Raw genomic sequence first — 20,223 nt, 5'->3', positions numbered from 1 at the left:
TGATTGGCGGAATTCGAATTAATATGGTGGAAAAAAATTGTTACCCATCTGACTCACGTGAACTTATTTTCTTTTTAGTGTGTACCAGAAAAAATGACTTCTTTTCTTATTTGGAAACAATTTACCTCTATTCAATAATTTATAGCCACACAAAATATATGTGCCTCATTTTACACTACAAGTTTAAATTTTTTATCTCTTTTCTTAAACTACGTGTTCAGTCAAATGAGTTCACGTAAATTAAAACGGACTAAGTATAACTTTTGACTATTTCAACATAAGATATTATAGCTGGTATACCTTTTCAATTACTGCGCATCCACAAAATATGGGATGAATAAACGTTAGTTAAAGATATTAGCTTGCCCAACCAGTAAGTATTCACCAGCATTGAACTAACATTTGAAGAAGGAAAATGGTTGAAAGTGCAAATATATGATTATTATTATTGTCATATTTATTGATGGTTTATATTATTTAAGAAATAGATTATTCACGAGGTTCCATACAAATTATTCTAACTTATTTGTTTAAGTTTTTGTCATTGTGAAATAGCAAAACCATATTTATAAATATAAGTAAATAAAAAATATTTATAACTACTTGGTCACACCGTAAATAGATTTGGAATTATTTGGAACATCATTTTATTTTACTACTAATATAATACTTTGGCAGGAGTCACGATTTTGGAATCCCCATCCCTTCCCACAATCTCGCCTTTCTTCCAACATGAATACATGACATTTTCTTTTTAAAAAAATTAGAAAAGGTTCTAACTTCTAAAGGCAATCCTGCGAAAAACCATTGACAATTTACATTTTTATGTAACTTGGTTTTTCAAATATATTAGTTTGATTAATTAGGAATCAAGTTACATAGATCCATTAAGGAATAAAATATTAATTATCAAGAGATTTTATATTTTAAAAGATTGAATTTGTGATCTCTAATTAAAAATAAAAATAATCCAACCATCCTATATATATTACTTTTTAATCGCCATTAACAATTCCCTTAATGGAAAGTTAAAGGCATGGACGGAGCAAAAGGAGCGGAAGAAAATACAATTAATTCACACCATATAAAAGATCAAATTCTTTTTATGTATATAGTAGATGATAAATTCCATGATAAAATTTTCGGCAAGGGCCAAATATACTCTTATACTTTCAAAAATGGTCTAAAAATATCCCTCGTTATACTATTGGGTTATATATACCCCTGCATTCATACTTTGGGTTCAAATATACCCATCATTTAAACGGATGAACACGTGTCAGCGTCCTGTTGGCCAATTCTAAATATCTCTTAATTAATTAAAAAAACTAATTACCCATACCCGAAAAGTAATTTTCTAAAGCATTTTTTTTTGTTTGTAAAAACTGAAAAAAACTGAAATATTTTTTACTGAAGAAAACAAAAATATAGTTTTTTCCAGTTTTTACAAAAAAAATTGCTTTAAAAAAGTTGAAAAATATTTTCTAAAATAATATTTTTGTAAAAACTGAAAAAATAGAAACTATTTTTTTCAGTTTTTAGAAAAATACTGTTTTAAAAAAAACTAAAAAATAATTTCTAAAGCTTTTTTTTTTGTAAAAACTAAAAAAAACTAAAAAGCAATTTTCTAAAGCAATATTTTTGTAAAAACTGAAAAAATAAATATTTTCTTTTTTTCAGTTTTTAGTTAAAAGAATTTCAGTTTTTTCCAGTTTTTAATTGCTTTAGAAAATTATTTTCAGTTTTTACAAAAATATTGTTTTAGAAAATATTTTTTATTTTTTTTAAAGCAGTTTTTTTGTAAAAACTGGGGAAAAAAATATTTTCGGTTTTTTTCAGTTTTTAGTAAAAAAAATTCAGTTTTTTCTAGTTTTTACAAAAAAAATTTGCTTTAAAAAATTACTTTTCGGGTATGAGTAATGTGTCTTTTTAATTAATTATGAGATATTTAGAATTGGTCAACAGGACGATGACATGTGTCTTTCCGTTTAAATGAGGGGTATATTTGAACCCAAAGTATGACTCTAAGAGTATAGATAACCCAATAGTATAATAAGGGGTATTCTTAAACTATTTTCGAATGTACATAGGTATATTTGGACCTTTGTGGTAACATTTTTATCTCCGTCACTAATTGAATATTGTGGATCTATTAATTAAAAACATGTGCCTGTCCTGTGGCCGGTGTTTGGCATTATACCGTGTGCATATGGTTTAGCTCAAACAAACACTTCCCAAAAAATAAAGGACAAAAATGAAATAAAATGAAATAAAATCAGAAGCAAACATAATTATGAGGTCTGCACAAATAATTCCCCATCATTAATCAATCTTCTTTTTCTGATGCCACAACAATGTTCAGATCAAACCACTAACTTCGAAAGTCACTCGAGAACTTTTCTTCTTATTTTCTTTTTGAGAAATAAGTGTGTTTAACCTAAAAGTGCATAACAATTAAATTTGTATATGATTTTAAGAATATATGGGTTAATTAAATACAAATGATAAATTGCGTTAGATTAAATAGATAAAAGGACATAATAAATTATCAAATCAATCAAGAGGAGTGATCCCGGACTTAGTAACAACTTAATGAAATGTCTGTCTTCGATCCCGGGCTCACGTTATTGATGAATTGATAAACAAAAGTAAGAACTTTGAATAACAAAGAAAATAAGAATACATTGTCTTGATATGCATGTTACACTATGTCTAATGAATAATGAGACACCCATTTATATACTAGGTGAGTTTTACCCTAAGTGCAATTCCAAAAAAGGTAAAATTCTTCCATTTAACTAATCACCGATTTTCTGTCGATACGTGCCGAGATTCACGCCGTGACATCCAGCTGGTCACAGATATCATGGTCTTTTGTTGGTCATGCTCGATTATTTGGTAATGCTCTCCGAGATTTTTGGGATTCAAACCGATCATGGGGGTCGTGGCCCCAATACTCCCGAGGGCAGACGTTTTACCCGGACCCCAGCTCAAGGGGCTCCTTGCCTCGATTTCGGTCCCTTACAATCACGTCTTTTCTTTCGTTTACTTCATCGAAAACTGAGGCATCCTATGAGCTCCGTTTCACCCGTACATAGATAGTCCCCTCGTTTCTCGGAGAGTAAATTTATGGAAACGACGAGAAACAATATGTGCACTTTGATTCCCTCTTCAATACGCCGTGACAGAAACGATAAAGAATCTGAAACGTCCCGTCAGTCGCGTCATTACGACTTTAAACGCGTGTCAGCCATCGACAGGTCATCCCTGGATGTGAAACGACGCGAAACCTCTATAAATACTCCCCTCCTCCATTCACTTCTTACCTTTTGATCAGGCTTTTACCTTCGAGTCTTTGGGATATCACTACCGTTCTTACTCTGACATTTTTACCTCCGTTCTTCGAGATTCCTCAATAAATTGCAAGTTTTTACTTATTTTCTATCCAAATCAGCGCACTTGACTTTCTCAGTAAAGCTTTTACCTTTCATCTCCCAACCTTTCTTCATATTTTTCAAACTCTTTCCAAATATCAATGGCTAAACATTCCAAAGTTGTTCCCCAAAAAAGTTGCTTCCTCATCTTCACAGCCGAATGCCGAAGTCTAGGAGACCACTCACGATGTGGTCGTCCTCGAGAGAACCGCTCCGGGCGCGGCTGCCGAGCCTCCCTTGAAAATGTTCGTCCCGGGGGGGTGCTCGGTCGTAGATGATTTTAAGGGTCGAAAAGCCCTCGTCGGTGCAGAGCCGGTGTGAGGCAAGATCTAGGTACATATGCTCCATTACAGAAGACATCCTTCATGCGGTTCGAAAGGACTGCGGCTAGGTGGATAAAGACCGGTAATCCCCGGGCCCGAGGATGCCATTACTACTCATGTGGGGGGTATCTAAGTCTGTACTTCTGTAAGAGGTATGAAGTATGCCTCGGTCAGATCTACCTACGCTGTGGAGGATCGTAATCCTCCTTCGATACTTCATGAACAAAATTGACTCTTGTCGGTTCACCATCGATCATCTACTCCGTTTGTACAGTATGATAGGGACTAATAAAGTTCATACACCGAGATAGCAAAGCCCCATTCTCAAGCATCGATAAGAACCGGGATCGGGGTTGGCAGGGACGCTTTGTCTGGGTGAGGACCGTAGACTTGATCACTGCCGATTTTAGGCCATTCCCTGAGAAATAGTATCACGTAAGCATAACTTTCCTTTAAATGTCCATTTTACGTTCATCTCCTTTTTCCTCACCAGTATTTGCGATGGTGCAGCTATTGCTCGAGTCCCAAATGCCATTCCTCGACTCAAAGAGTGGATCGATGGCATTTGTTCGCAGATGCCTTATTCTGAGCTTAGATGGCGAGAAATCTCGAAGGGGCGTTGGGAGGGCCATTCTCGCAGTAAGATCTCTTTCCCGAATAAGTAATATTAGGCTACTCTATCAACACCATATTCCCATTACCTCTCTTTTCTTTTCGCATGCTTGCCTAAGACCATTGAGCTTAGGCCTTTCATAGGGGACGAGAACCTGTTTGTTGATCCATCCGCTTCAGGGCAGCCAGGGGCCGTAGCAGGAGTGAAGACGAAAAGGAAGGCTCTAAGTTCCCTGCTTCGAGTTTGTACGTTCCAGTTATTCGGTACCTGTTCATCGTTTCTTGTTTCGAGTTTGTACGAACCTTTACCGGTAATCTTGATAATTCGATATGGGCCTTCCAATTTGGTCCCAGGTTCTCTTCGTTCGGGTTCCGGGTGTTTAGTTTCACCTTTATTAACACCAAGTCCCTGATAATGAAGTGTCGTAGGTTGGATCTCCGGTTATAATACCTTTCGATCTGTTATTTTTAGGCGGCCAACCGGACGAGGGCGGCCTCGCGCCTCTCATCCAATAGTTCCAGGCGCGTGCTCATGGCCTCACTGTTTGACTATTCGGTCATATATAGGAACTTGAAACTCAGTTCTCCTACCTCGATCGATATTAGCACTTCGGTACCGTAGACCAACGAAAATGGGATGGCCCCGGTACTAGACTTTGAGGTCATACGGCATGCCCACAGGACTTCGGGCAAAATTTTCTTTTATTTTCCTTGGGCGTCGGTCAATCTCTTTTAAGGTTTTGGAGTATGGTCTTGTTTGTAGACTCCGGCTGCCCGTTCCAACTAGGGTGATAGGGTGTTGACAGGATCCTTTTGATCTTATGGTCCTCGAAAAATTTGCTTACCTTACTGCCGATGAACTGTTCCCCGTTGTCACACGCGATCTCGGTCGACATTTCTGAACCGACATATTATGTGGTCCCAAATAAAATCAATGACGTTTTTTCTCTGACTTTCTCAAATGCCTGAGCTCAACCCATTTACAAAAATAGGCAATCATAAATAATATAAATTTAGCCTTACAGGGTGGCCATGTCAGGGGACCGGCGATGTCCATTCCCCATTTCATGAATGGCCAAGGTGACAAGACCGAATGCAGTAGCTCTCGGGGCTGATGGATCATCGGTGCGTGCCTCTGACAGCCGCCGCATTTCCCTACGAACTCCTTCGCATATTTCTCCATGTCGATCTAGTAATAACCGGCTCTGATTCTCTTACGAACCAACGATTTGGCCCCCAAATGGTTCCCGCGGGTGCCTTCGTGGACTTCCCTCAAAATGTATTCGGTGTCTCCCGATCCTAAACATATGGCGAGTGGGCCATCGAACATTCTTCTGAATATGGTGTTATACTCGGACAGGCTGAACCTGGCCGCCTTCGTGCGCAAAGCTCTCGATTCTTTTGGATTCGAGGGCAGCTTCTCGGTCTTCAGGTAATCTATATACTTGTTTCTCCAGTCTCAGGTTAAGCTTGTCGAGTTTATCTCGACGTGGCCTTCTTCCACTACCGATTTCATGAGTTGTACGATCGTTCCCGAGCTGAATTCATCATCATCAACTGATGACCCCAAGTTAGCTAGAGCATCGGCTTCGCTGTTTTGATTCCGGGGTACATGTTGTAGGGTCCATTCCTTGAATCGATGTAGTGTTACATGTAGTTTATATAGGTATCTTCGCATTCGTTCCTCTTTCACTTCGAACGTCCTATTGACTTGATTCACCACAAGGAGGGAATCACATTTAGCTTCGATCACCTCGGCCCCCATGATTTTATCCAGTTCGAGGCCTGCAATCATGGCTTCATACTCGGCCTCATTGTTAGTCAATTTCATAGTTCTAATAGATTGCCTAACTACGTTACCCGTGGGCGGCTTCAACACGATACCGAGTCCGGACCCCTTTGCGTTTGAAGCACTAAAGAGGGTCCAAATCCCCGAGGTTAACAACATTTCCTTTTCAACTTCAGGTATTAAGACCGGCATGAAATCGGCTACGAAGTCTGCCAAAATTTGAGATTTAATTGTGGTTCAGGGTCGATATTCAATATCGTACCCATTAATTTCCATGGCCCATTTGGCCAATCGTCCCGAGAGCTCAAGCTTGTGCATTATGTTCCTCAATGGATAAGTAGTCATGACATATATGGGATGGCATTGAAAATATGGCCTTAACTTCCTGAAGGCGCTTAACAAAGCGAGCGCCAATTTCTCTAGGTGAGGATACCTCGTTACGGCCTCGCCTAGAGTCCAGCTTACATAATATATAGGGAATTGCGTACCTTATTCTTCCCGGACTAAGACTCAACTTACCGTTATATCAGATACCGCTAAGTACATGTACAACTGCTCGTCTGCCTTCGGAGTATGAAGTAAACGCGAACTGAAAGGTACCGTTTGAGTTTTTCCAAAGCTTGATGGCACTTCGGGGTCAACGAGAAGTTATTCTTCTTCTTCAATAACGAGAAGAACCGATGGCTCTTATCGGAGGACCTTGAAATAAATTGACCCAAGGCGGCTATGCGCTCGGTTAGTCTTCAAATGACCTTGACATTGTCCACCACGATGATGTCTTCTATGGCTTTGATCTTGTCGGGATTGATCTCGATTCCCTGGTTGGACACCATGAATCCAAGGAACTTCCCGGGTTCGACTCCGAATGCGCATTTCTCGGGGTTCAGTTTCATATTGTATTTCTTCAGTATGTTGAAGGTTTCCTACAAATGTTTCAAATGGTACTCTACTCGCAAGGACTTAACTAACATGTCGTCAATGTAAACCTCCATTTATTTTCCTATTTGCTCTTCGAACATTCGATTTACTAGGCGTTGGTAAGTGGAACCAGCATTTTTAGTCTGAATGGTATTATGTTATAATAATAGGTGTCGTATTTAGTGATGAAGGAAGTCTTTTCCTCGTCGCCCGGATCCATCCGCATCTGGTTGTGCCCGGAATAGGCGTCGAGAAATCTGAGCATCTCATGGCCGGCCATCGCATCGATCATACGATCGATGTTAGGCAACGGAAAAGAGTTCTTAAGGCATTCCTTGTTCAAGTCTTTGTAGTCTGCACACATTCTTAATTTATTTCCATTTTAGGCACTACCACTACGTTTGATAACCAGTACGGGTACTTAACTTTCCGAATGAAACCTATTTTAAGGAGTTTGGATACATCATCTTTGATAAATGCACGCTTGACTTCGGACTGAGGTCTCCTCTTCTGTTTAACCGGGTGAAACTTCGGATCTAAGCTCAACTTGTGAGTAGTTATTTCCGGCGGGATCCCTGTTATGCCAATATGGAACCAAGCGAAACAATCTATGTTAGCTATAATAAATCCAATGAGTTTTTTCCTGAGCTCGTGAGTAAGCCCTGTTCCCAGGTATACCTTTCGATCGGGCAGGTGCATGATCAATATGACTTGCTCCAGCTCCTCAACCATTGACTTGGTGGCATCGGAATTGTCAGGGACTATGAAAGACCTGGGTCTTCGTAATCGTCATATTTGCTCGTCCCCTGATTTTCTGGTTCGGTCGGGGCTGGTGTCGATGATTTCTATTTGGTTTCTTTCTTGGTGACCGAACTCAGGTTCTTCGATGTCGAGAGTGCAGATATTGGGACCACCTCATCGACCAGGAACATTTCTTTTGCGGCCGGTTACTCTCCACAAACCATTTTGATCCCTCCCGGTGTAGGGAATTTCAACACCTGATGTAGTCTCGAGGGTACTGCCCTCGTGTTGTGAATCCATGGCCTCCCAAATAGAGTGTTGTATCTCATATCTCCTTCGATCATGTAGAACTTTATTTCCTGAACGGTTCCGACAGTGTTTACCGGCCGGGTTATCTCCCCTTTAGTGGTCTCACATGCCATGTTAAAACCGTTTAAAACATTAACTGCAGGCACAATTTGGTCTTGTAGACCCAACTATTCCACAACCCTCGATCTAATGATATTGGCCGAGCTACCTGGATCAATCAACACACGCTTAACTCGATATTTATTTATGAGTACAGATATTACCAGCGCATCATTGTGTGGTTGTACGATGCCTTCAGCATCCCCGTGATTGAAAGATACGGTTCCTTCCGGTACATAATCTCGAGTTCGTTTTCCCCTTGTAATGGACAATTTAGTGCGCTTTAACATCGACACCTGAGGGACGTCAACCCCACCAACGATCATGTTAATGATGTAATGTGGTTCCTCTTGATCGATATGCTTGTTGGAGTCCCTATTCTTGAAATGATTTTTGGCTCGATTACTCAAAAACTCTCGGAGGTGTCGCGAGTGCCATGATATTTACACATTAGGTTAGGGTCCCTTTGGGCAGGATCAGATTGCAATGGTCGAGGCCACTTAGCATATTTGATGCATCCGATAGCTGATAAGATGGCGGCAACGTCGATGTTAAAATTGTACTCCGTTAACCTTGGTGCTTCTTTAGACCCGATGGGCCTGTCAAAATCGTTTTTGCTCATGAGTCCCCGGCTATTATGACCTCGGTCGCCTCTTCTTTCACTCATCACAGTGTTGCGTCCTGACTCATTACCTCTTCGATCTCCATTGTATGGTTGATACCGGTCTCTATTCGATTTTGGTTCATGATCAATGTCTTTTTTGGATTTGTCACTAGCTCTGGCAGGTTAAACGGACCCGGAAGGGGCACCGAGTTGATCGTCTTCGACCCTAATTTTGGATGGTACCAGTTATGGACGTCGACCTAAGTTACCGCTGGGTATTCCCGGGATTTGGTCGACCTTGGAGTTATAGGTCTCAACTTTTTTGTCGTTGGTTTCGAATTTCTTTTCTCCCGATTCCACCTGTTTTACCAGTTCCTCAAGCATATTTATTATCTCGGAGTTGGTCCCGGGTTATGGTTCACCTGGCCTTTCTGTGGTCAGTTCATTTATGCAGGCGTTTTCCTGGGATGATTCGGGATCAACTGTGCTGGGGGCTCGGCTTTGGTTCTGCAACTGGGCTATCGCTGCCTGTTGAGCCTGTAATATTTCAAAAATCACGCGCAAGTTAATCCCATCACCTTCGCCATCGTGTGTACTCCGGGCTATCCCGCGAATGCTGTTTTCGAGGTCAGTAGGCAAGTTTGCTTCGATAGCCACGTGTGAGTTAGCATCGATCGGATCGGCTACTGGACTCCGTTGGGGTCAGGAGGGGGCACCTCGTTACTGGGTACCACGTTGTTATTTTCACCATGGTGGCTAGACTCAACATCCACGTTCAAATGGGTAGATTGGGAGTTCGATATTTTTAATTTGACTTGAAATTAAAAGCTCAAAGAACAAGTGTAAAATAGAGTGTGTTATGGAGATTTGTATCAAATTATCACTATTGTCCTTAGCCCCCACGGTGGACGCCAAACTGTTTACCCTAAAAAAATAGATATCAATTAAATTTGTAAGTGGTTTTAAGGATACGTGGGTTAATTCAATACAAATGATAAATTGAGTTAGATTAAACATATAAAGGACGTAATAAATTGTCAAACCAATCAAGAGGAGTGATCCCGGACTTAGTAACAGCTTAATGAAATGCCTGCCTTCGATCCCGGGCTCACATTACTGATGAATCGATGAACAAAAGTAAGAACTTTGAATAATACAAAATAAGAGTATACTGCCTTGATATGCGTGTTACAGTGTGTCTAATGAATAATAAGACCCCATTTATATAATAGGGGGAGTTTTATCATAAGTGCAATTTCACAAAAGATAAAATTCTTTCGTTTAACTAATCACCAGTTTTCTGCCGATACGTGCTGAGATTCACACCCTGACATCCGCTGGTCACGGATATCACAACCTTTTGTTGGTCATGCTCGATTATCTAGTAATGCTCTCCGAGACTTTTAGGATTCGAACCGATCCTGGGGTTCGTGGACCCGATACTCCCGAGGGTAGACGTTTTGCCCGGACCCCGGCTCGAGGGGCTCCTTGCCTCGATTCCGGTCCCTTACAGTCACGTTTCTTCCTCCGTTTACTTCATCGAAACCGATGCGTCCCATGGGCTCGGTTTTACCCGTACACAAAGTGTCTTAATTTTTTTTTATTCTTTACTAAATCAGTGAAATTGATTGCAAGTGGAATATAAAATTTTCAAGATTCTACCATGTTTTACAACTTGAAATAAATAGTTTGAAACTTGTATATGTTATTGATGTTTTGAATGAAGTACCACTTTACATGCTAACTGTACTCGTAAAGAATACACAAAAAAAAGTGAAAAGAATATTCTAATTAGAAAAAATGAAAAAGAGTACTCTAAGTCAAGATTTAACATTTCAAATTTGTGGTTGTTTATTTGCTAGTAGAAAGCCCTTTTCTTTTCTCCTGATAAAGACATGTAGAGGAGCAAGCAAAAAGAAACAAATAACTGATAAGATTATGGTGGAGTGATAAGTATTTTTTAATCTTTAATCAGATATTTCGAGTAAGATTTTTTTGGTGCAAATTCAGATTTAATTGGGTTCAATACAGATATCAAACTCCAAATGAGAAACCTAAAAAAAAACGAAAAGAAATAAATAGATGATAAAGATGGTACTCAAACTCCTTGATCAGGAAGCAATTAAAGAAAGTGTCACTTGACTTTAAACATAGTATTAATTATTAATTAGTTAGTGAATTACTTAATCCACTGTCTGAGCCAGCTACTTGTTTTTGAAAACATGAACACAGTGAAGTGGACATTGGACAAAGAATAATATTGTCTTTGTCAGTTCCTTTCTATATTCTTTATACATTTGTTTATGTACCAACAATCTAACATCACGTTGAGCAACTAATCCCTGATTAAGCAAAACTGATATATTTAATATGATAGAATCATTTTACCACCTTTTCATGCTTATAAAGTATTCACAACATAGGTAACTTTTTTTTTACAAACTCAGCACATGAAATTAAAATAATTAATCAGCGAAGAGTATTTTTTACTCTAAATCTTGGTCTGCAGGAACAGCAAATGCAATTAGAGTAAATTAATAACTAGATTTCAAAATCTCAAATTCCTATATTGCTTATTTTATCGTACCGTTTAGACACGATTTACTTTAAAATAAGTAACGATTATGCAAACAAATTAATTAATTATACCTTCATTTCAAAATTCAAATTAATCTATATGAATGCAGTGCAACTATACCACTATTCAAGTCCACAAACTGTTAGGTGGACACATCTCACCGAATTTAATATTTGGAAAATTATCATAGTTAGAGTATTTTGACGTGCTTGTTAGTGTACACCTTTTATTGTCTGACTTTAAAAGCGATAGTTTATGAAATTCACATCAGCAGAGTTCTATTTGATATTTAACTAATTTTTTTTACTTTGATTTAACAAAAGGTTTAAAGTTAATGAATATTTTGAATTGTTGCCTAATCTATCATTCCTCAGAGGCTCGGGCCATCGTTCAAAAATATATTTTTCCATACATTCCTTTCTTAACCAAACTAGTGTTTTAGTTAACTGGTGTACTTGCATTGTAAATAGAAACACTAAGGGATTATTTGGTATGATAGATAAGCAAAAATAATTATGGGATAAGTATTTAGTATCATCTTATTCCTTGTTTGGTTATTAATTTTGGGATAAGTTATTTTATGATTAAAAATAGTACCAGGACAACTTATATCTGTCAGATGGTAGAATAATAATCTCAAGAAAAGTTATCCCATGATAAAACATTAAAATTAACAATTATATGATTAATACTATAACATACCAAATAATCAATAAGAAATAATCGCACGATAATCAATCTCAGTATAATTAATTCAGTATTAATAATTTCAATATAACTAATCCCAACATGACTTGTATTCAAACCAAACGAACCCTAAAGGTATTGTGGTTGGAGGAATGACAAATTTGAATTAGTCCAATCAGTGAGTTTTGAATCAGGTTAGAATTGAACACACAGCATATGTTCTAGATGTCAGGTGATTATTACGTAATTGTTGGGGGGGGGGGGGTTAAAAATTGGGCAAAAAGAAACATTACAAAGAGGGGAGGAAGATATCAAAATAGACAAGGAAGGGACCAAAACCCAAATCAAATCAAAACAATTCTTAGCAGAAAAAAGCCACAGAAAAGATAGTAAAGGAAACCCCAACCCCCATGGAAATAGGCCACACCATCTCTCTCACAAGCAAACAGTTACAGAAAATAAGGAAAAAGCCATAGCAAAAGTTAAGAAAAAGCAAAAAAGAAACCTTCAAAAAAGCTCTCGCAGCAAACACAGTCGCACACTACTACTAACTTCTTTCTTTACTCTTCTTTGCGTATCTAACCAGTCCCTTTCATTTCTACTCTGTCTTTTCGATAAGTCCATCTGTTTTACTCTGTCAGTTTAACTTCAATCCCATCCATTTTCCCTCCCAATGCCACTCACTATGGTCCCCTTTGTCATGCATTAAACACGAATAGTCAATGTTACCTCTCAGGCTGGGCTTAAATGGTGATCTTTATTTTCCATAATATTTGTGCAAAAAATGGTTCTTTAACTCATTTCTATATGTGGGTACTTATAAATATTCCATTTTTTAATCTTGTTATGCTAAATTTACTCTTCTATTGAATAAATAAGGAAATGGGTATTCAATATTCATATCTGAAAATGGATAATATTGTGTGCAAAAATTGTTTTTTAAGACATTTGTGTATGTGGGTACTTATCAAAATTCCATTTTTTGATCTTATTATGCTAAGTTTAGTATTTTCTTGACTAAGTAAGCAAATGGGTTTTCATATCTGAAAATGGAAGCGGAGAATGGTCGTTTCTTGTCTCTTTCAACCGTGTGATTTCTTGCTGTTTTTGGGTTTTCTTGATTTGATCATCTTTAGATCTAATTGTAGCTTATAGTGGTAATTGTAATGGAAATGTTTGTTGCTGGTGTTGATTGGTGATTTGATTGTCTAACTGATTCACTAGGTATTTGTTGAGCAGGACAAGTTGCTTTTGCGTTAGGTTTTGTTTGTTGGTGTGTGAAATTTTGCAATGGATGGGCGTATGAAGAAGTATAGGCAGTTGAGTCCAGAGAGAGCAAAAGTTTGGACTGAGAAATCACCTAAGTATCAGCAGCAGAAGCCACGGTTGAGTAATGGCAAAGTACCTGTCGTATACTATCTATGTCGAAATCGACAGCTTGAGCATCCTCATTTCATTGAAGTACCCCTGTCTTCGCCCGAGGGTCTTTACTTGAGGGGTAATGCAATTTTTGTTATTGTGTACAAATATGTTTGACCAATATGGTTGTTTGCTTTGGAATTTATTTGTGCTCTTGTACTTTTGAAGATGTAATTGAGAGGCTTAATGTTTTGAGAGGCCGAGGAATGGCTTCATTATACTCGTGGTCTTGCAAAAGGTAAAGCTCGTTTAACAATTTTAGTTTTGTTGTCAAATTTTGCTTTAAATGAAAGACTTATAGTTTTGACTGTGGACTTAAGATTTGTTTGTTTACAATGCAGAAGCTACAAAAATGGATTCGTGTGGCATGATCTTTGTGAAGATGACCTCATTCTTCCTGCCCATGGTAATGAATATGTTCTTAAAGGCTCGGAGCTTTTCGATGAATCCAATGCAGGTATAGTGTACCTTGTAGATAGAATTATAAACTTTGAACCACTTGATTGTTAAAAATAATCTTTGCATTGCAATCCCTGCATTATTAATCCCTGTATTACAATCTCTCCATAACTTATTTCTTAATTGGGAGTGTTACTGCAAGAAATTAGAACAAGGGTCCCTTCTCAAAAAGAAATTAGAACAAAGGATGACTTTAGCTGCAATACTTCTTCATTGGAAGTGTCTTCCTACCAGAGTTTCTTTTCTTTGTGAATGGGTTGTGATTTTGAGATTATTGGTTCTTATAACCATTGGTATATTGGACTTCTGTTTCCAGGTTGCTTTAGTCCCGCTGGAAATGTTAGATTGTCAACAAACCCAAAGCTACTACCAGAACCACCATCCGCTAGAAGCCAAGATGATTCTTCATCTTCGTCTAGCATGAATGAGAAAGGTACAAAGAATTCTCAAGATGATGAATCGTCACCGCCTGTTCAATGTCCAGGTTCTTCAGCGGTATCCCCTCAGTCCAGTGCTGGTAAAAGTTCTTCATGGAATGGTTCATTAAGTTTGACAGAGTACAAGATATATAAGGCCGGAGGGCTGGCCGATGCTTCAACTCAGACCGAGGAGAATGCAAGCAAAGCTACACCTCCAGAAACTTGCACAAGAGGTGTTTCTACAGATGACGGGTCTGTAGAGCCTGAAAGTAATGAAATACAAGAGGTTCAGGTTCAGGTTCAACAGGCAAATGAATCTGCAGAGATATGCCGGGAGACAGTATCGCCTGCTCCATCCTCATCGAGTGCATCATCGTCAGGTGGTAGAACGGATACCTTGGAAAATCTCATCAGAGCTGATATTAATAAGCTCAACAGCTTTAGAATAATTGAAGGGGAGGAGTTTCGAGTTCCAAAAACTAAGCTAAAGCCCTCGAATGTGCTGATGCAACTAATTTCTTGTGGATCAATTTCAGTAAAAGATCATAGCTTTGGCCTTATTCCTACTTACAGGCCAAGATTTTCCCATTCAAAATTTCCATCTCCTCTGTTCTCGACCTCGTTAACGTTAGGAGATCTTGATTGCCTGGCAGAGAATCCTAGGTTTATGGGTTTGAGATTGGAAGATAAAGAATACTTCAGTGGCAGCCTGCTTGAGACGAATATGCCCAAGGAACCTACTCTTCTAAAGCGGTCATCTTCTTACAATGCCGACAGGTTGGTATTTTTTGTTATTCTTCTACATTATAAACACTAGAATGACTTTTACGTATTTAATAGATGCTTTATCAATATGATATTTCAGATTTCTTGCCAATTAGAAACTACTATGGATTTGTAAAACTAGGATAAATGTCAATTATTTCCTTAGATATGTGATATATGGCAGTAGTTTCACAATCTGTAGCTGCTAAATTTTGCTCGTCTGATTTTCCTCAGTTCAAATCATGTCAACATTCATAGTGCAAATCATAGGATGGTTGTCATGTTTAATTATTCTGTCCTTCTTAATGGTGGTTGCCTTTATCGTATCTTTGCATTTTAGGAACAAATCATTATTATGACAATAGTTAAGAGGAAAATCCTCTTCTTATTAATTTAACCTTGAAATATCGTGTAGATTTTATTGTCTGTTCACTGCAACAGCCATTTGCACAGTTGCAAGATATACAAACTCCCTGTGAGCCTCAGTTATGGCGGTCACTTGACGTTATGCTCACTGCTTCCCAGGTATAGAGTGATAGAACTAGCTTGAGTAGTTATGTGGATAACTGATCTGATCAGGGCATAAGTCTACTTTTCCAGGACATCCTATTTAAGTAAAATAGTAGGCCATTGACCTTCTGAAAAAGGAGTTAACGCAAGTTTGATTCTTGTCCATGATGTAATAGGTCTTCAAGACCAAGAATTCTTTGCTTGATTTTCCGTGATATTTTAAACGTTGAGTTGGAAATGGAATCTGTTGATGCAGGACAAATAAAGAACTTGGAGATTCAGCTGAAGAAAAAGAGGAGAAAAGCTCAGGTACAAAGTGCATTCCACGTTCAATCAAGGCTTCCCTAAATAAGCAGCAGGCAAGAAGCGAGACAATGAAATCCCCTCTTTCTGAAGGTCCTAGAATATCATCAGATAGAATAGGCAGTTCACGAATCATTACACCTGGCACATCCTGTGGAGGAAGCAAGCGAATTACAGAGCCATCATCTGGCAAGAGACACTCGAATAGAATAGACTCTTTCAGAGAGGAGAAAGAAAATGTGATCAAAATTGAAGAAAGTTAAGTATGACTGGCTAAAGATATGTTACTTTCTTGTTACCGAATTAAGTTGGTTGAGATGTTTTCTCTTTGTTTCTTTCAACAGGCTTGCTTCAGGAGCTCGGGTGATAATTCAGTCGAAAGGAGCTACTGACTATGATGATCTCTCTTAGAGAACAAATCTGAACATTAGGCAACCAGACTAAGTGGCGAATTTTGTTAATCTTGTAACTACCTGTCCTACTTGTAATTGTCTAAACACGATTCTTGAAATGTCAATTAGGGAAAAGCATGGAGTAAATTAAGCATTTGCTGATAGGGACAAGTAGTGAGTTTTGAGCTGGCTCTATTGTACCTATCCTTGTTTTTTTTTGGGGGCCTCTTTTTCCAGTTTTGTGGTGTATTATTGCCATTGAAGTGAAATATTCCACTTTTGAATGGTCCCCTGGACCTCAGCTAGTAAATCCAAGCAATCATTTGTCTGCTGTATTATTTAGTCTTGCAGTTCTATTTTATGTGTCCCAAAAAATTAGATAGGTGAGAATACTATAAGGTGATCTCATGTTAAGATGATTTTTGTTTTAGGAAAATGGGTATATATCAATGAATCTTGATACATTACCCTCTCCAGACCCCGCTAGGATTACACTAAGATTATTGTTGTTGTTGTTGTTGTCGGAGTAAAATGGAGTATCTTGTATGTTAACGTGCCATGTTTAAGGGGCTATCTAGGTATTTAGCCATACACAAAAGTTAAAAATCATTATATGATCCTTCCTCCCCAAATATGAACAACTGATGTTTCCTATGAGAACTTTTACATATGTTGAAAATTTCTCGTCTTTATGCCATTAAATAAGGCCATTTACGACCCAATAAAACAGTTAGAATTTTGAAACGAGATTGAAGAGGAAAAGACAAAAACAATGACCAAGGAGCATGGGATTCCTCTGCCCAATTGAGCTTTGTGGCAGAATGTTGACTTTGGTATTGTTGACTCACTCACTTACTTTTTGGAAAGGTCAAAACAAACTTTTACCTAGGCTGTTTCAACAGTTAAGTAAGTACTCTATATAAGACGACAAAACAGTAAAGGATTTGTTGTCCCAGCTAGGGCTGGCAAGTGGGCCGATCCCGGGCTTAAACGGGCCAAGTGGGTCAGTCCAAACGGTCCTGAGTCCGAGCCTAAACAGGCTTTTTCTAAGGACCGGGACCGTTTGGTCCCGGGCTAAACGGGCTAAGTGGGCTATAAGATGTATATATAGTATATATAGTATATAAGATAATCTATATATACATCTTATATACTATATATAAGATGTATATATAATATAGTATATATATTAAATGTATATATAGTATATATATATATATAAGCTATATTCGATAAGCTATATATACATCTTATATACTATATATAAGATGTATATATAGTATAGTATATATATTAAATGTATATATAGTATAGTATATATATTAAATGTATATATGGTATATATATATATAAGCTATATTCGATAAGCTATATATACATCTTATATACTATATATAAGATGTATATATAGCTTATATATATATAAGCTATATATACATCTTATATATAGTATATAAGATGTATATATAGTATAGTATATGTATTAAATGTATATATAGTATATATATAAGATGTGTGTGTGTGTATATATATATATATAAGCTATATTCGATAAGCTATATATACATCTAAAGACAAAAGGATATTAAAAATAATATCTAAGTCTAAAGACAAAAATATTGTAAAGAGATATGCCTTGTAATTTTATTATAGCATTAAAAAATATGGCAATATCTTTCTTAGTCTTCATCCCCCTATGGAATGAGCACAACAAGGTGCTAATACCACCATTGAGAAGAAAAAGAAACTAATCAAGATGTGCCAAAATATAAGTTACATAATATATATTAATTTTTGTTCATACAAGTTACATGGTATCTCTTACAAACTTCATAAATCTATCAAGGTCCGGAGGAATTTCCGTTGGTGGTGGCGGAAAAGTTGCTTGGTCATCGCCACTTCCGGACGAAGCAACATCCTCCGCAAGTTCAGCTAGCATTTCTTCGTAAGCTTCGTCTTCATCTGGTTGTGATTCAGCAAGTCCAAAATTTCTTCTTTCCGACCGGATCCAATCTCTGAAAAGTACTGATTTTTTCAAACTCTCCCTCATAGACGCTCTATAATCACCGAGTTGAAGTCTTGCTTGACTGAAAGCGCTCTTTGATGCCATTGTTGAAGCTTGAATAGTTAAAATGTCTCGGGCCATCCTTGAAAGAAACGGAAAGTGTTTTTCTTTGTCAAATTTTTTTTTTTTAAAAAAAAATAGCCGTTGGGACCGTTTGGCCAGCTAAGGGACCTGGCGGGCTAGACGGGCCTAAATCATAGGACAGGCCCACGAGACCGGCCCAGGCCCGCTAAAACCGGGCCAAACGGTCCTGGCCCGTTAGCCCGTTTGGCCCCGTTTAGCCTGCGGTCCCGGGCCTGGACCGGCCCACTTGCCACCCTTAGTCCCAGCTATCAAACCTTATTGCCCGAAGAGTTTAGGAGTAATTTTATAGTACCATGCACGAATTTTTACATTATCAAGTTACTTAAATAGTACAATTACCGATAGTATTAGTATAAGTGATCACGCCCAACTTTAATCTTAAAAAAATAAGCGGTCGCTGTAAATATAATCCGGTCTAAGAGTCCGAAGTCGATTCCCACAGAGAACTAAAATTTAGCTACAACTGTTCACTATCACTAAAAAAATAAGCTCGAACAATTCCTAAGTTAGAAATATTAAAGACCCGTTTGGCCATAGATTTTGTCAAATTTTTGCCAATTTATTTTTAGCAAATACATGCGTGTTCATAAATTCTAGCCATATTTTTTTCAAATTCCCAAAACCTAAATCCCAAAACAAGCTTTTGGCCCAAAATAATACTATTACATTTTTTAAAAATTGCCCCTAACTTTTATATTTTATAAAAGAGCCCACCATTTATTATTTTGTAACAATGTTGCTTCGTCTTCTCGGTCATCTGATAGCGTATTATATAGTTCATTATAAAAATGATAATTTTGTACCAAATTTATTTATGTTCAGGACTATGGTTTGTGATAAAGATAATAAATGTTATTGATGACAGTGGGTTTAAGTCATGTTTCATATTTTTTTTAAAAATAAAAGTGAAATATGTTTTGAAAACTAATGTCCAAACACATTTTTATCTTCAAACCAAACTTTACCCAAATCAGATTTTTCAAAACAAACCAAACTACAATAATGTACTAGTCATTTTCTCTCGAATTACGCTAACTTGCACTTTTTCACCGCTCACTATGATCACGTAAAAGCTTCATTATCTCTAATCCCGCATTTAAACCCACCATATTGATCTTTCATATACGTTAGCAGTGACGTTGTTCAACAACCACCTAAATATGTACTCGTTTTCAAGAAATACATAATAAATAGGCACCGTTAATTGAGATCTTTTCAATTAACTAAAATAAGCACGTAGTTGAACAAATAAAAAAAATCAAAGACTCAATTATATCAAAACGTATCAAGAATTCATCCTACAAAAGGTTCCATCAAAGCCCTAGATAACAGAATTAGCTATTATAATAGTATGTAAAATTACAATACTAAAATGCATAACCAATAATAGAAATAGGAAGAAGAAAGTGAAAACTCGTAGAAGAATTCTCCGCCTTGCTCCTTGTGTGTTCTAGCCTCCATAGGTCGACTCCCCCTCCTAAAGTGAGTTTAAAGACTATTTATATGGGATAGGGTTAGCATGGGGCAAAATAATTCAAGCCAAATTCAGAACAACCTTTTCAGGTTAGCTCGTTCACTCTCTCGTGTGCAGCGAGAGTGAACGAGCGAATTTCTTCTCTTTTCCTTTTCCTTCTATGTCTCTGATGCACTTCCATGCCTTTTTGCCTTAATCCACTATTTTTTTTTCAAGCTCTTGTCAGCTAGCTCGTTCAC

The 20,223-nt window shown here is 37.6% G+C and overlaps 1 protein-coding gene across 4 annotated transcripts; it reads left to right on the top strand.

Annotated features, from left to right (window-relative positions):
* Positions 1 to 12,413: 12,413 nt before the first annotated feature.
* On the top strand, positions 12,414 to 16,696 carry LOC104098369 (protein SOSEKI 3). Of its 4 annotated transcripts, none has more exons than XM_070188093.1 (6): positions 12,414 to 12,844; positions 13,334 to 13,592; positions 13,682 to 13,751; positions 13,855 to 13,970; positions 14,289 to 15,168; positions 15,923 to 16,696. In XM_070188093.1, the coding sequence occupies exons 2-6, from the start codon at positions 13,385 to 13,387 to the stop codon at positions 16,230 to 16,232; spliced, it is 1,584 nt and encodes a 527-aa protein (XP_070044194.1). In that variant the 5' UTR covers positions 12,414 to 12,844; positions 13,334 to 13,384; the 3' UTR covers positions 16,233 to 16,696. The 4 variants fall into 4 exon arrangements, with proteins under 4 accessions (XP_070044194.1, XP_033512576.1, XP_070044193.1 ...); XM_033656685.2 differs by having other exon boundaries at positions 13,319 to 13,592; XM_070188092.1 differs by having other exon boundaries at positions 12,414 to 12,903; positions 13,319 to 13,592.
* Positions 16,697 to 20,223: the final 3,527 nt, after the last annotated feature.

The sequence above is a fragment of the Nicotiana tomentosiformis genome, chromosome 11 (assembly GCF_000390325.3).
Source record: "Nicotiana tomentosiformis chromosome 11, ASM39032v3, whole genome shotgun sequence".
Lineage (NCBI taxonomy): Eukaryota > Viridiplantae > Streptophyta > Magnoliopsida > Solanales > Solanaceae > Nicotiana > Nicotiana tomentosiformis.
This window is presented reverse-complemented; position numbering and strand designations above follow the sequence as displayed.